At 38.9% G+C, this 12,397-nt stretch overlaps 1 protein-coding gene across 1 annotated transcript; it reads right to left on the bottom strand.

The window, feature by feature from the left end:
- Window positions 1–2,097: 2,097 nt before the first annotated feature.
- Window positions 2,098–8,918, bottom strand: si:ch211-106h11.1 (volume-regulated anion channel subunit LRRC8D). The gene is made up of 5 exons (XM_058768972.1): window positions 7,844–8,918; window positions 5,873–6,739; window positions 5,281–5,531; window positions 4,369–4,746; window positions 2,098–4,209 (listed from the first exon to the last, which is right to left on the bottom strand). Exons 2-5 carry the CDS (start codon window positions 6,737–6,739, stop codon window positions 3,093–3,095), a joined length of 2,613 nt encoding a protein of 870 aa, XP_058624955.1. The 5' UTR covers window positions 7,844–8,918; the 3' UTR covers window positions 2,098–3,092.
- Window positions 8,919–12,397: the final 3,479 nt, after the last annotated feature.

Below are 12,397 nucleotides of genomic sequence, written 5' to 3'. Positions count from 1 at the left end.
TCGTTGGCTTAACGCACGCTCCTATTGGCTTGCGAACGTGTCAATTTAAATGTAGCCGTATCGTGATTGGATGTTGTTACTGGCACTTGGGGGCGTTGAAGTCGCGCTCGCGTTGGGCGCAATTGAGCTTGGCGGGACTTTTGTAAGTGATACTGACAGAAACGTTTAATTATATTTTATTATAATTTAGGATCGAATATAACTGATTTAAAACATTTAACACAGTGTAATATTATGATTGATATGTTGCTTCATATTAAGGAACCTATTCAAATCAAATACTATGGCGGTAAAATATCATAAATAAAACACAATGACTTCAGTAGTGCCATAATAGATCTACCATTGTAATTACATACTTAAAAGAGTTCTGTGTAAATATGTTTTGATTCAAAACATATTTACACCGAACTCTTTTTGATGGTGACTACCTTTATCAGTTTTCTAATGTGTTTAAGTAGGCTATTTTAGTATGCGAACAAAATAATCCTGTATGTGACTGGAGAGATGTTTAATGTCCGCATAGAATTAGAGTATATGTTATTGGTATCTGATTAGTGTATATTCATGCTTCCCGATATTATTGTTCTGTTAAACAAACATTGTAAAGTTTTATTTCCACTTTCTGCTTAGTTATTACATTAAGAAAAAGTACTGAGTGTGATTAAGTAAACACTAATTTATACGAAATGACAAAATGGACTTCATTGTGCTTAAGGAGAGAGAAAAAAAAAACATGTTATTTTTTTATTTTAACCTCTTAACTGTCACCGTCCACCCTGTGGGACGCCTACGTTTACTTCACTATTTTACAATTAAATCCTAATCTAATCATGACAAACTATATATCGTTGGAAAGGTCTAAGACTCCTAAATAGGTATTTTACCACTTTTTTTGTAAAAAAAATTATGTAGGAAAAGTAATAGATTAATTTATGACAAGAGTGCACCTGAAAAATCTACATCATAACAGGAGTTCTGACCTTTGTCACAGAAAGTCTTCTTAGTTGCCTTTTTCTCTATCACGCTTTAGAAATCATAAGAAATTATGTATCAGTTGAAAACTTAAAATCTCAAAATTCATCCTTTGAAACCCATTTTAAAATCAGACATTGCATTACCATGGAAATGGTACATCAACATCACGTTGGAAAATGTTTTCATTCATGAATTATAAAAAAATAAGTTTGGATAGTGCACTATCATGTCTGTGTTCAAAACCGTGAGTGACAGTTAAGGGGTTAAAAGCTTTAGTGGGTAAATTACCACAGTATATATCTAGTTTGTTGACATATTGCACAAATATTTATAATACCAGATCAACAGATAAACTCTTACTTAAGATGCCGATTTTTCATAGGTCAATCTGCTTTTTCTAATTATGCTCCATATGTATTTAACGAGCTTTAAGATACTTTATGGAATCTTTACCATCTCTCGCTATGTTTAAAAATAGTTTAAAGTCTTTTTATATGGAACAGTGTACATGTTTTAATGACTAGAATTTGTTTTTAGAAAATTGCATTTTGTGTTTGTTCATTGTGTGCTGATATGTATTTCTTTCTCTGTCCTTTGCTGCCTATCTTCACCAGGACTGCTTGGCAGAAGAAATATTGTATCTCTGGGACCTTCCTGGTTAAATAAGTAAATAAATAAATAAATAAAACATCAACAGAATAAATAAAGTTTGATATTTTCTTAAGAAATTCATGCATATGCAAATAATTTAAACTATTTGCTTATATGATAGTGTAAGGATACACCTAAAGTTTCTTACACAATGAGTGTAGGAAACTAACCCTCTTTTCAAATTTATGGTTAAACCGTTAACTGTCAGTCCCACTTTTTAAGCAAAGACCTAATATTGATATTTCCAACTTAATTGTAAATATTGAATGTTTTGGAGCACAGACTTAATTTTGGCACGTTATTGTGAAAGTGGAAAATAAAATATTGAAATGAAATAGATAAAGATATATAAGTTAATGGAAATGTAAAATAATGCATTGCAATACATTTAACTTTTTTTTTAATAAAATATATTTTACAAAACATGCTACAAAACAAAATATGGTGATCCATATTAGGACTGTAAAGGACATGTAGAAAGCAACCATACATGCATAGTTTGCATTCCGTCATGAATGGAGATTCTGACAGTATTATAGAGAGAGAGAGAATTTACACATTTTTAGAAACAAAATTATAATGGATGTTATGTTTTTGAACTTTAGGCATAAAAAGTAGCCAAGGTTTCAATGGAAAAAATCAGTCACCAAATATGAAAGTTAGAGTCCTGCTTTTCAAAATGATGATTAGAAAGGTTTACAATGGGTTAATTGGGCTAGAGACAGTTACCCGGTTAAGCATATAAACATGTTTCAAAATTTTTTCAGTCGTCATATCAGTGTATCCTTATGAGTCACATTTAAAGTCTTCTTGGCAAAATACTGGCTTTTCCAGACTCATTTTATGGCACTTTTCCACTGTGTGGTACGACTCGGCTCGGCATGGCTCGGCTCAGTTTGCGTTTCCACTGCAGTTTAGTACCACTTTAGAGTGGGCGGGATTATTCACATGTCATTATAGTTGCGCCGCCTCTACTGCCATGACTCCTGAAAAACGTTTTCATTCCGCGTCGCTCCATCACGCTCTCGCTGGATCCGCTCCTCGGCTATCAACGAGAGGAACTTCTGTACTTCCTCAACAGACAACGAAACAGCCATTTTTTGGTTGTTAAAAAAGGTGCGCTCGTTCAAAAGAGTTGTGTTCGATCCTTTGCTGGCTGTGCTGATTTAAAGCTAGCGGGTCTGTTGTGTCTCGTATTGGAAGTTCAGTGATGCAGGCAGTGACTATTTTCTCTGGCCAATCAGTGATCAGCAGAGTTTACACGTCACGTTTTGGTAACGGTACGGTTCGCTTGGAACCTCGGCCGAGGTGGTACTAAAAAAGTACCAGGTACCAGGTACTGTACCCAGTGGAAAACCCCCCAAAAGTTAAACGAACCGTACTGTGCCATACGATGCAGTGGAAAAGCGTCATTAGTAATATTAGTAAGATATTGTTCATGAGTTCAGTCTAAAGCTAATGTTTTATATCTGAGATTCCAGTGCGGAGTGGAAGCTCCACTGTGCAGCTGAAAAGGTGGGAAAGCAGTCAGAATTAGGTCGTGATGGAGGTTCAGAAGAGGGGCAAGAGCTGGGCTGCTGTAGCATATCCCTGACCTGCCGAGGTAGGGTGTGCAACAGCCAATTTTCCACCAGCAGACCGCCTCCACGAAGCCCAAAACAACACCCCAGCTCGACCGACAGTTCCTCTAGGCTGTTTCCCCGTACATCCAGACGTGAAAGCTGAGTCAGGCCACCAAAACCAGTGGGCAAAGACCCTAGAGAGTTATTCGCAACATTCAAGTTGCGAAGCTCTACGCAACTTTCAAACAGTTCCTTGGGGAGACGTTCAAGTCTGTTGGCGCTCAGGTCTAGTTCGCTAAGAAGCTTCAAGGCTCCGATTTCAGCTGGCAACTCTTCCAAAAGGTTTCCTGCCAAAAGCAGGCGTCGCAGCTTATGCAGCGTAAAGAGCGCCAAAGGTAGGTTTTGCAGCTGATTGTGTGCCAAATCCAGGAGCTCCAGTGAGCGCAGCACTCCTACAATGGCCGGAAGAGCCAGAACACGGTTATGTGCGAGTCGTAGGCAGGACAGACGCCGCAGATGCTGCAATCCTAACAGCTCTTCTAGAGTACGCAGACTGTTGTGTTGCAGGTCCAAACTGCGTAGACCTGAAAGCGCCAGTAGCGCTGATGGCAGCCTCTCCAACTGGCATCCTTGCAGTTGCACTTCTGCCAGTCCAGTCAAACGCCTCAGTCCTGTAAGTACCAATAACCTGGTGCCCTCGTTATATATCTCCAGTTTTAGCAGACTCCCTGCCAATTCGCTCAGCTCCCCTGGAACTTTCTGCAGCATTCCACGCAGCACTAAGATGCGGAGATGACGCAGTTGCCGAAGGCTGCAAAGGGCCCATCCGCGCCCCATCCCGCCCTCATTGCTCAACCTCCCGGTGAGGTGCAGCTCTTGCAGGCCGCGGAGGGAATAAACCCAGACTGGGATCTCTGCAGCTTGGGTGAAGGTTAGATGTAAAGTCTCTAGATGTTCCTGAAGGTGCTGCAGTGCTGCAGGCTCCACTGATGCAGTGCAGTGGTAAAGGTGCATCTCTCTAATGAGAAGAGAATCCAAATTAAAATGTTTCTCGTCCTAAAATGTTATACCCTCATTACATGTTAAAATCAGTTTGTGTTAGACTTCAAAATTACGTGCAATTCAATTATGTGCAAAATTAGGTGTAACTGAAAGTAAACTGAACGTAAGTACTTACTTGAGTGCAGTCATGTTAGATATCTGTGCTGTCAGTTTGGCATCTCCAATAAGTTCCAACTTCAACACCTCTAGCTGGCTGAAGGTGAACAGGGCCGCTGGCAGGCGAGGAAGGGCCACGAGCTGCAGCAGAGAGCGTCCCTGCTGGTCAGATGTGATCATTGACCGCAAGCGATCAGCTCCCCAGCGACGCTCCAGACTTTCTTCCAGCAGTCGAGTCTCACTGACCGGTGAGAGGAAGACAGACAGGCGCTGGGCCAGTAGAGGGTCATACTGGTCGGCCATGTGCAAGAGGAAGGCAAGGTCATTATGAAGGTCAGGTACATCTAGCATGGATCCTTTCTCACGTAGACTCTGGAAAGAGTACTGCCTCAAAGACCTGAGAATTAGAAAGATTTAATTTAATAATATTTAAAAGCTGAATTTATGGTGAAAAGATAAAATTTCACCAGTCAGAGAGTTGTGGCAAGCAAATTGCATCAAAAGAGCTCTATAGCTGCACCAACTCCCAAGAAGCCCTGCAAATTAAATAATCAAGGTTTATTTTACAATGATTTAAAATAATTTTTCTATAGATATAATGAACCATTTTAAATAAATAGTTCAGTCTTGTGCCTTTGTCTTTTTGTCCAATTCTCTAATACCTTTTTGATTTAAATAAAAGTTTATAATGTCGTGATTCACCTCAGAAATGGTTGGTTGGTTCATGGCTTAAAATGCTTTTGAAAAGATGTTTAAAATCCCTACGGAAAAAATTCCAATGCCGCTGAAAAGGTAGCCTGGTGCTAAATATTTGCATTTAGTTCTTGAAACACAAACAGACACGTTAGTCCAATCACCAGAATCTCTCGACACTCACACATGGGGAAAGACTACAGACTACATGGACACTCGCGTCTTGGGGCACCCATACTTGTGGAAGATCCAGGACAGGGCATAGATGCCCAGCAGACCAAACAGAAAGAGCAGCAAGACGTAGGCCTGCATTAGCTTGCGCAGGACGGAGGACAGCGAGTGACTGCACTGGAAGACGCTGTAGCCGGTCAGAGCAGAAGAGCGAGGATGGCAGATGTGACTAAAGGAGATTGAGCCCAGGAGAGGAGTGGTGTAGCTCACAATCAGAATAAACTTCAGAACCTTGAACACCGTCTGAGCAGTGTACATCTACAGGAAGAGATGCAGTATTTGTAAAATGTTATTTTAAAAACAGTCTTTTTACATCCTCTAAACTGCAAGCGCAGTTGTCACCATGGTTTAATGAGACATTGCAATTTCTGAATGAGAATTTGCTTGAATGAGAACTGGCTTGCATGTTAGGGCCAAAGTATACCAGTTATTAAAAAATATAAGTTTTTGCTCGTATGTGAGGGTCCACATACAAATTTTGTCATCAAAATAGTACATGCACAATTCAATCTTTTTTATAAGCAGGTTGCATGTGCACATTAACTTGGTTTTGTGCTAATCAGTTGTTCCAAAAGGTGTAAGTATACTTTGTGCTTTACCTTATAGATAACATCTGAACTCTCGCAGTGAGCACGAAACCTGCGCACTCTCTCAAACAGCGCTCTGGCCTGCTCTCTGTCGCTGCGGTCCAACGTGGCTCCCTGTCTGGAAGTGTCCGGAACAACTTGCACAGGCATAACCGGCTCTGTGAGTGACATAGCTGAAAGCGTTGAGCAATGAGACAACGTTGAGGGACACGGAGACGGTTGCGTTGTAGTGGACACACTATCAGTCCCCGCCAACAGAGGGCTGTCTGTTCCAGAGTCCAGACTTGACTTGGGCATTTTGTATGAAGGTGTTACCTGAACTTTGGCTTGCACTGCTTGTTCTGTCTCAGAGAAGCGCGTGTCCAGTTTGGCCGTAAGAGAAAGCGCCCTTGTCGTCCAGGGCGATTCGCAACATTTGGCGAGAAGTGATAGGAAGTGCTCGATGCGAGCAGATGTGAGCGGGAAGTGGAACCAGAAGCAGCCACTGGCCAGGAGAACTAACGTATGTAGCAGCGTCACATATGGTAAAAACCGTGAGTACCAGGGCAATGCCTCGTGATAGCAAACCTGACTGATGTAGATGTACTGCTGGAAGTCAAGGTTGGTACGTCGCCCCTTCAAAGGGATCTTGGGTGGCTCTGGTGTGCTTCTAAAAACAGAATCAGACACAAGCTCCAGGGGAGAGCTGTAGTTGATAGAAGAGGAGTGTACAGGGACACAAACGACTCCGTCCCGTGATAGCTGGAGCGTCCCGGCGAGGATGGACACCATCAGCATGAGCACCAGCAGGTAGTCCATGAAGACCTCCCACCACGGCTTCAGCAGCTTATAACTGCCCTGACGCTCACCGCCGGACCACAGCTCAGACAGTGTGAACATCTACAGTCAGAGAGAGGAAGAATCTAGGTAAGCTAAATGCATCTTAATTTAAATGTTTGTTTATAAAATGTGATTTAAATGCAGACTCGCTGTCACAGTGCTCAGGTTTTGTTGGTGATTGCCAGTGTTTTGCGGTTTAGTGACTAAGAGGTTCAGAGTGTATGTTAGTGTGTTGCTATGCGGTTGCTAGGGTGTTCTAGGTGGTTGTGAGTGTGTTACTATGCAGTTGCTTTTGTGTTCTGGGTGGTTGTGAGTGTGCTCAAGCAGGTCCTTCATTGTTTTGGGTGGTTATGTTGTTGCTAGGTTGTTCTAAGTGCTTGATAGTGTGCTGCTTTGGGTTGCTTGGGTGTTCCAAGTGGTTGTTAGTATGTCGCTATGCAGTTGCTAGGGTGCTCAGGGGTGCGTTTCCTGAAAGCAACTATGGTCGTAAGTTCTATCGTTACCAATAGAGGTCAATGGAAATTGCAATCGTATTTGGCTAATGATGCTTTTGGGAAACGCACCCTGAACGGTTGTTAGCGCGTTGCTATGTGCCTACTAGGAGGTGGTTACTAGGTGTTTGTTTACTGGCTTACAGAGTGTCTCTTTAACATTTTGGCATCTATGAAACCTTCCTTTAAGATCCATGAAGAACTTTGAAAAAAGTTTTTTGAAACTTTAGCCAAGTTTAGCATGAAAATCCAACTGTGTAAATAACTCAACATGCACAAAATAGCTTTAGACACCCTTTAATAAAGTAATTGCACTTTTAATTTGAGGAATCGTTCATGAATGAGCAATAATATCAGCAATATCTAACTTTCCAAACACCCCTTAAAAATCAGATATTTGCTATAAGAAGTGTTACTAATCAAATGGAATGGAATGTCACTTAAAACATAATGAATGGTTTTATATAAAATCACACTTCCAAGTTATGTTTAGTTTTGCAGTTTGTTGCATCCTTTTAAAGTATACGTTCTATTAATGCATCTAAAATGCGTTTTGATTCGACACACTAATCTGAGGTGATGTGACAGTCAGCTGAGCTCATAAATCTCATTTGGCTAGAAACCCAATACTGCAGACGACCTACATGCAAAAATAAAAGTAAAATGTACTTACAGTGATGTATTGTAACTCTCAACGTTTTCAACTCTAAAGCTGAACCTTCATGCTGTAAGCCCCTGGCTTTCTTGCACTCAAGTCCGGCGCAGGCCGGTTTGTTCTACAATACGTGTCCAACTTCACTAACTTCGACACAGAGGGGCCCCAGAAGCTGCTTTGAAGTTTCCATGACAACCTGCACACAATAGCCGCATTCACATTATAAAACGCCAGCAAGCTGCTGGATTTGTAAGAAATACACAGAAATAAACAGTATGAAACTTATATGTAAATGTCAGGTTTTATATATTCACTCAGTTTGTCAGATCTTTGAGAAAGATCACTGTCCTCTCAGTGCAATGCAGCACATGTGCACAGTAGGTGGCGCTAATTAGTCATTTTAAATGATGAAGTGTGTTTGGCCTTAATATTTTAGTGCTTGAAAATCTGATTTAGTGTCATTGTATGATTTAGAGACTTTTGTATGGAAACTAAAATTATGTCCTGAATGGTGCTTATGTCAAATAAATTTACTTGAAATTGCACTTATGATCAGAGTAAAGTGTTGCATTTTGACTGTTTTAATACTTTTTTTTGTTTGTTTGTTTTAAATGTCACTTTCTAAATTAACCTGCCACTTACATACATGAGACTTCTAAATATAAGTGGTTCTTAGTGTGTTCTAGGTGTTGTATTTTGATTGTTTAAATTTTGTTTCTGTTAAAATTACAGATCTTTGTGTAATTTCAATCACAAGGTCATTTTTTGAAAGCACGGTGTCAGAACGCAGTTATCATGGTACAAGTTTCTGGAAGTAACTTGAAAAGTGAAAAAAAAAAGAGTTTGCAGTGTGAAAACAATGTTAGTTGTGTAGGAAACCCCCGTTTATCATCATGTTGCACATTTTTAGTTCCCTCGCGCTGGGGATTTACAACAAGCCCACACATCAGATTGAGACACACTGAAAGATTTGTGAAAACTAAAAGGATTTTTATTTTCATAAATAGTGATTCATGTTCTATTTGAACTGAACTGAGCTGGATGATGACATCGCGTTCAATAATGAACTGTCTTTAACTGAAAACTGAGTGTTTACTATTATATACTATTATATATTATATTATTGACACACTGTTTTCATATTTAATACTGTAAAGCTGCTTTGACACAATCTGTATTGTTAAAAGTGCTATATACAGTAAATAAAGGTGACTTGACTTGATTCAGTTAGTCAATAATCATGAAATCATGAGTATCTTTTTTCATTGAACATTGCATGTATCATCTTTAAATTATTAACAACAGTTCAAAGATGCAATCAATTAACAGCAGGGATTTCATCATTCCTGTGAGCTCATCGAATATAAAAATCAGTCTGTTTTTTTTTCATGATATATGATACCTTTCTGTTTATATCTTAAAAAATAAAGCCTCATTACACTCTTCTGCTAGAAGTTTTAATGTTGAATATTAACGTGATAGTTCAATAGTTCAAAAATGAAAATCAATCAATCAATCAATCAATAAATAATTAAATGGTTTTATTTTGTAGAACACACACACGCAAATGAATGAATGAATAAATAAATAAATAAATGTTACAAAACAGGTTTGGAATGACTAATAAGGTGATGCAAATTTAATTTTATTGAATTATTTTTATTAATTTTGAGTGAACTATTTCATTAATATTCAGATTCATCCAGCTGATTTTTTAATTTATTTAATTTTTTGGTGCCTCCTTTTTTTAATACAGCATCTAGACTTCAGCATTCAATTTTCAACTTTCTTATTGCTTAGGCTCTGCTCATAATTCTGTCATATACACATTCATTTGACATTTGACTGCCATAAAAATATTGTGCCAATGGCTAACTAACCCGACTAACCTGTTTTTAGGCTTTTGTGTTTGTTATTTTCAGTGGTTTTTGTTATGTGTGTGTGCGCGTGTGTGTGTGTGTGTGTGTGCGCATGTGTATAGATAGGTAGTTATTTTACTACATAAATTTAAACTATTAAAATGAGAAATGTTGGCTCGGCAACAACTTGGAATAAATCAAATTAATTTCAATTACCATTTATTATGGTTTTAATTTTGTGATAACCCTGCATCTGAGCAAACGCTGTTCAATATTTGAATATTGTTGAGTTTTGTGTCTCTCATAGTCGTTCAGCACGGATTCATGAGGACTGAATTTTATGATCAGTTACGCACATTAATGTTCTGATGTTTATACATGTTTCTGTGAGAATTTGTGCTCATTTTGAGCCCCACATGTTCATGCAACAGAAAAAGCATCCATCTCTATCTATCTCGGACGTGTGGTTTCACACCTTTTGAGTCAATCTTGCCCTCTGAAAGTGCAGGGTGTGTTTGTGTGAATCAATACACGCCCTCCTCCACTCCTGCTCCTGCTGGGGCTTTTAGAAGAAGCTCCTATAAATAGCACAGGCCCGTGGTTTTCAGCACAAAACCAGCCTGAGATTCACACCAATTCCTATGTGTTTTTTTTATATATCAATATAAGTTATTTATTTTGAGATTTTATTTCTTAAAGAAACAATTCAGAATTTTGCTTCTACATTCAGATGAATGTCAAATGATTTTTGGCCATGATGGTTCAAACAACATAAACTCACAATCACACAAATCAAGCCTCACAATGAAGAAAAAAAAGAGAAAGGTGTAGGATTTAGTTTGACAACATGTTCAGAAATAATTACACAGAAATCTAATTAACAGATTGAATTTATGGCCTTTTCTTGCAAAAGATACTCCAATAATCTTGGTTTTATTGACAACTTGACAAAAAATGTTTTATAATGGATTCATGAAACAGCAGAACACATTTCTGTGTTCTATATACATATACATACAGACACACACACACACACACATATATACAGTGGCGTGAAAAGGTGTTGGCCCCCTTCCTGAATTTTTTTTTTTTTTTTTTCATGTTTGTCACACTTTAATGTTTCAGATCATCAAACAAATTTGAATATTAATCAAAGATAACACAAGTAAACACTTTAAATTAAGTTTTTTATTATGAAGGGAAAACAAAATCCAAACCCACATGGCCCTGTGTGAAAAAGTGCTTGCCCCCTAAACCTAATAACTGGTTGTGCCACCCTTTGCAGCAACAACTGCAATCAAGCGTTTGTGATAACTGGCAATGAGTCTTTCACATCGCTGTGGAGGAATTTTGGCCCACTCATCTTTGCAGAATTGTTTTAATTCAGCCACATTGGAGGGTTTGAGAGCATGAATGGACTGTTTAAGGTCATGCCACAGCATTTCAATTGGATTTAAGTCCAGACTTTGATTTGGCCACTCCAAAACCTTAATTTTGTTTTTCTTGAGCCATTCAGAGGTGGACTTGCTGGTGTGTTTGGGATCATTGTCCTGCTGCATAACCCAAGTGCACTTGAGCTTGAGGTCACGAACTGATGGCCGGACATTCTCCTTCAGGATTTTCTGATAGAGAGCAGAATTCATGGTTCCATCAATTATGGCAAGTCATCCAGGTTCTGAAGCTGCAAAGCAGCCTCAGACCATCACACTACCACCACCATGTTTGACTGTTGGTATGATGTTCTTTTTATGAAATGCTGTGTTGGTTTTGTGCCAGATGTAACAGGATACACACCTTCCAAAAAGTTCAACTTTTGTCGCATCAGTCCACAGAATATTTGCCCAAAAGTCTTGGGGATAATCAAGATATTTTTTTGGCAAATGTGAAACGAGCCTTTGTGTTCTTTTTGGTCAGCAATGGCTTTTGCCTTGGAACTCTCCCATGGATGCTGTTTTTGCCCAGTCTCTTTCTTATTGTTGAATCATGAACACTGACCTTAACTGAGGCAAGTGAGGCCTGCAGTTCTTTAGATGTTGTTCTGGGTTCTTTTATGACCTCCTGGATGAGTCGTCTTTGTGCTCTCGGAGTACAGTGGGGCAAAAAAGTATTTAGTCAGCCACCAATTGTGCAAGTTCTCCCACTTAAAAAGATGAGAGAGGCCTGTAATTTTCATCATAGGTATACCTCAACTATGAGAGACAAAATGAGGGAAAAAAAATCCAGAAAATCACATTGTAAGAATTAATTGGTTTATCCGATGCAAAATATATAATAATAGGTTAGCATTGATCTCTATTTACGGTCCGAATGAGACAGACAGTGCGTTCTTTACACAGATTTCCAAAACATTACTTGAGCAGACTGACTGCCCATTAGTGGTGGGTGGGGATTTTAATGCTGTCATAAATCCTGCTTTAGATAAATCTCAATCTGATACAACAGCCAATCCATCTTCTAAATTACTGAATAAATTTATCACGGAGCTCAACTTAATCGATCTTTGGAGAATTCAGAATACTAAAGCTAAGGACTTCACTTTTTTTTCTAATAGACATAAGACTTTCTCTAGGATAGACTACATATTTCTCAGCCCATCTTTAATTTCGTCGAATTCCTCCATTTCTATATTACCAATTTTATTATCTGATCATTCTGATGTGTTGTGCAGTGTTCCTCTCTCTGATGTTAAAGCCAAGTCCCCTAGATGGCGCTT

Source organism: Onychostoma macrolepis, chromosome 03, assembly GCF_012432095.1.
Source record: "Onychostoma macrolepis isolate SWU-2019 chromosome 03, ASM1243209v1, whole genome shotgun sequence".
Lineage (NCBI taxonomy): Eukaryota > Metazoa > Chordata > Actinopteri > Cypriniformes > Cyprinidae > Onychostoma > Onychostoma macrolepis.
The sequence above is the reverse complement of the archived record's forward strand: the minus strand, read 5'-3'. Positions and strand labels throughout refer to the sequence as shown.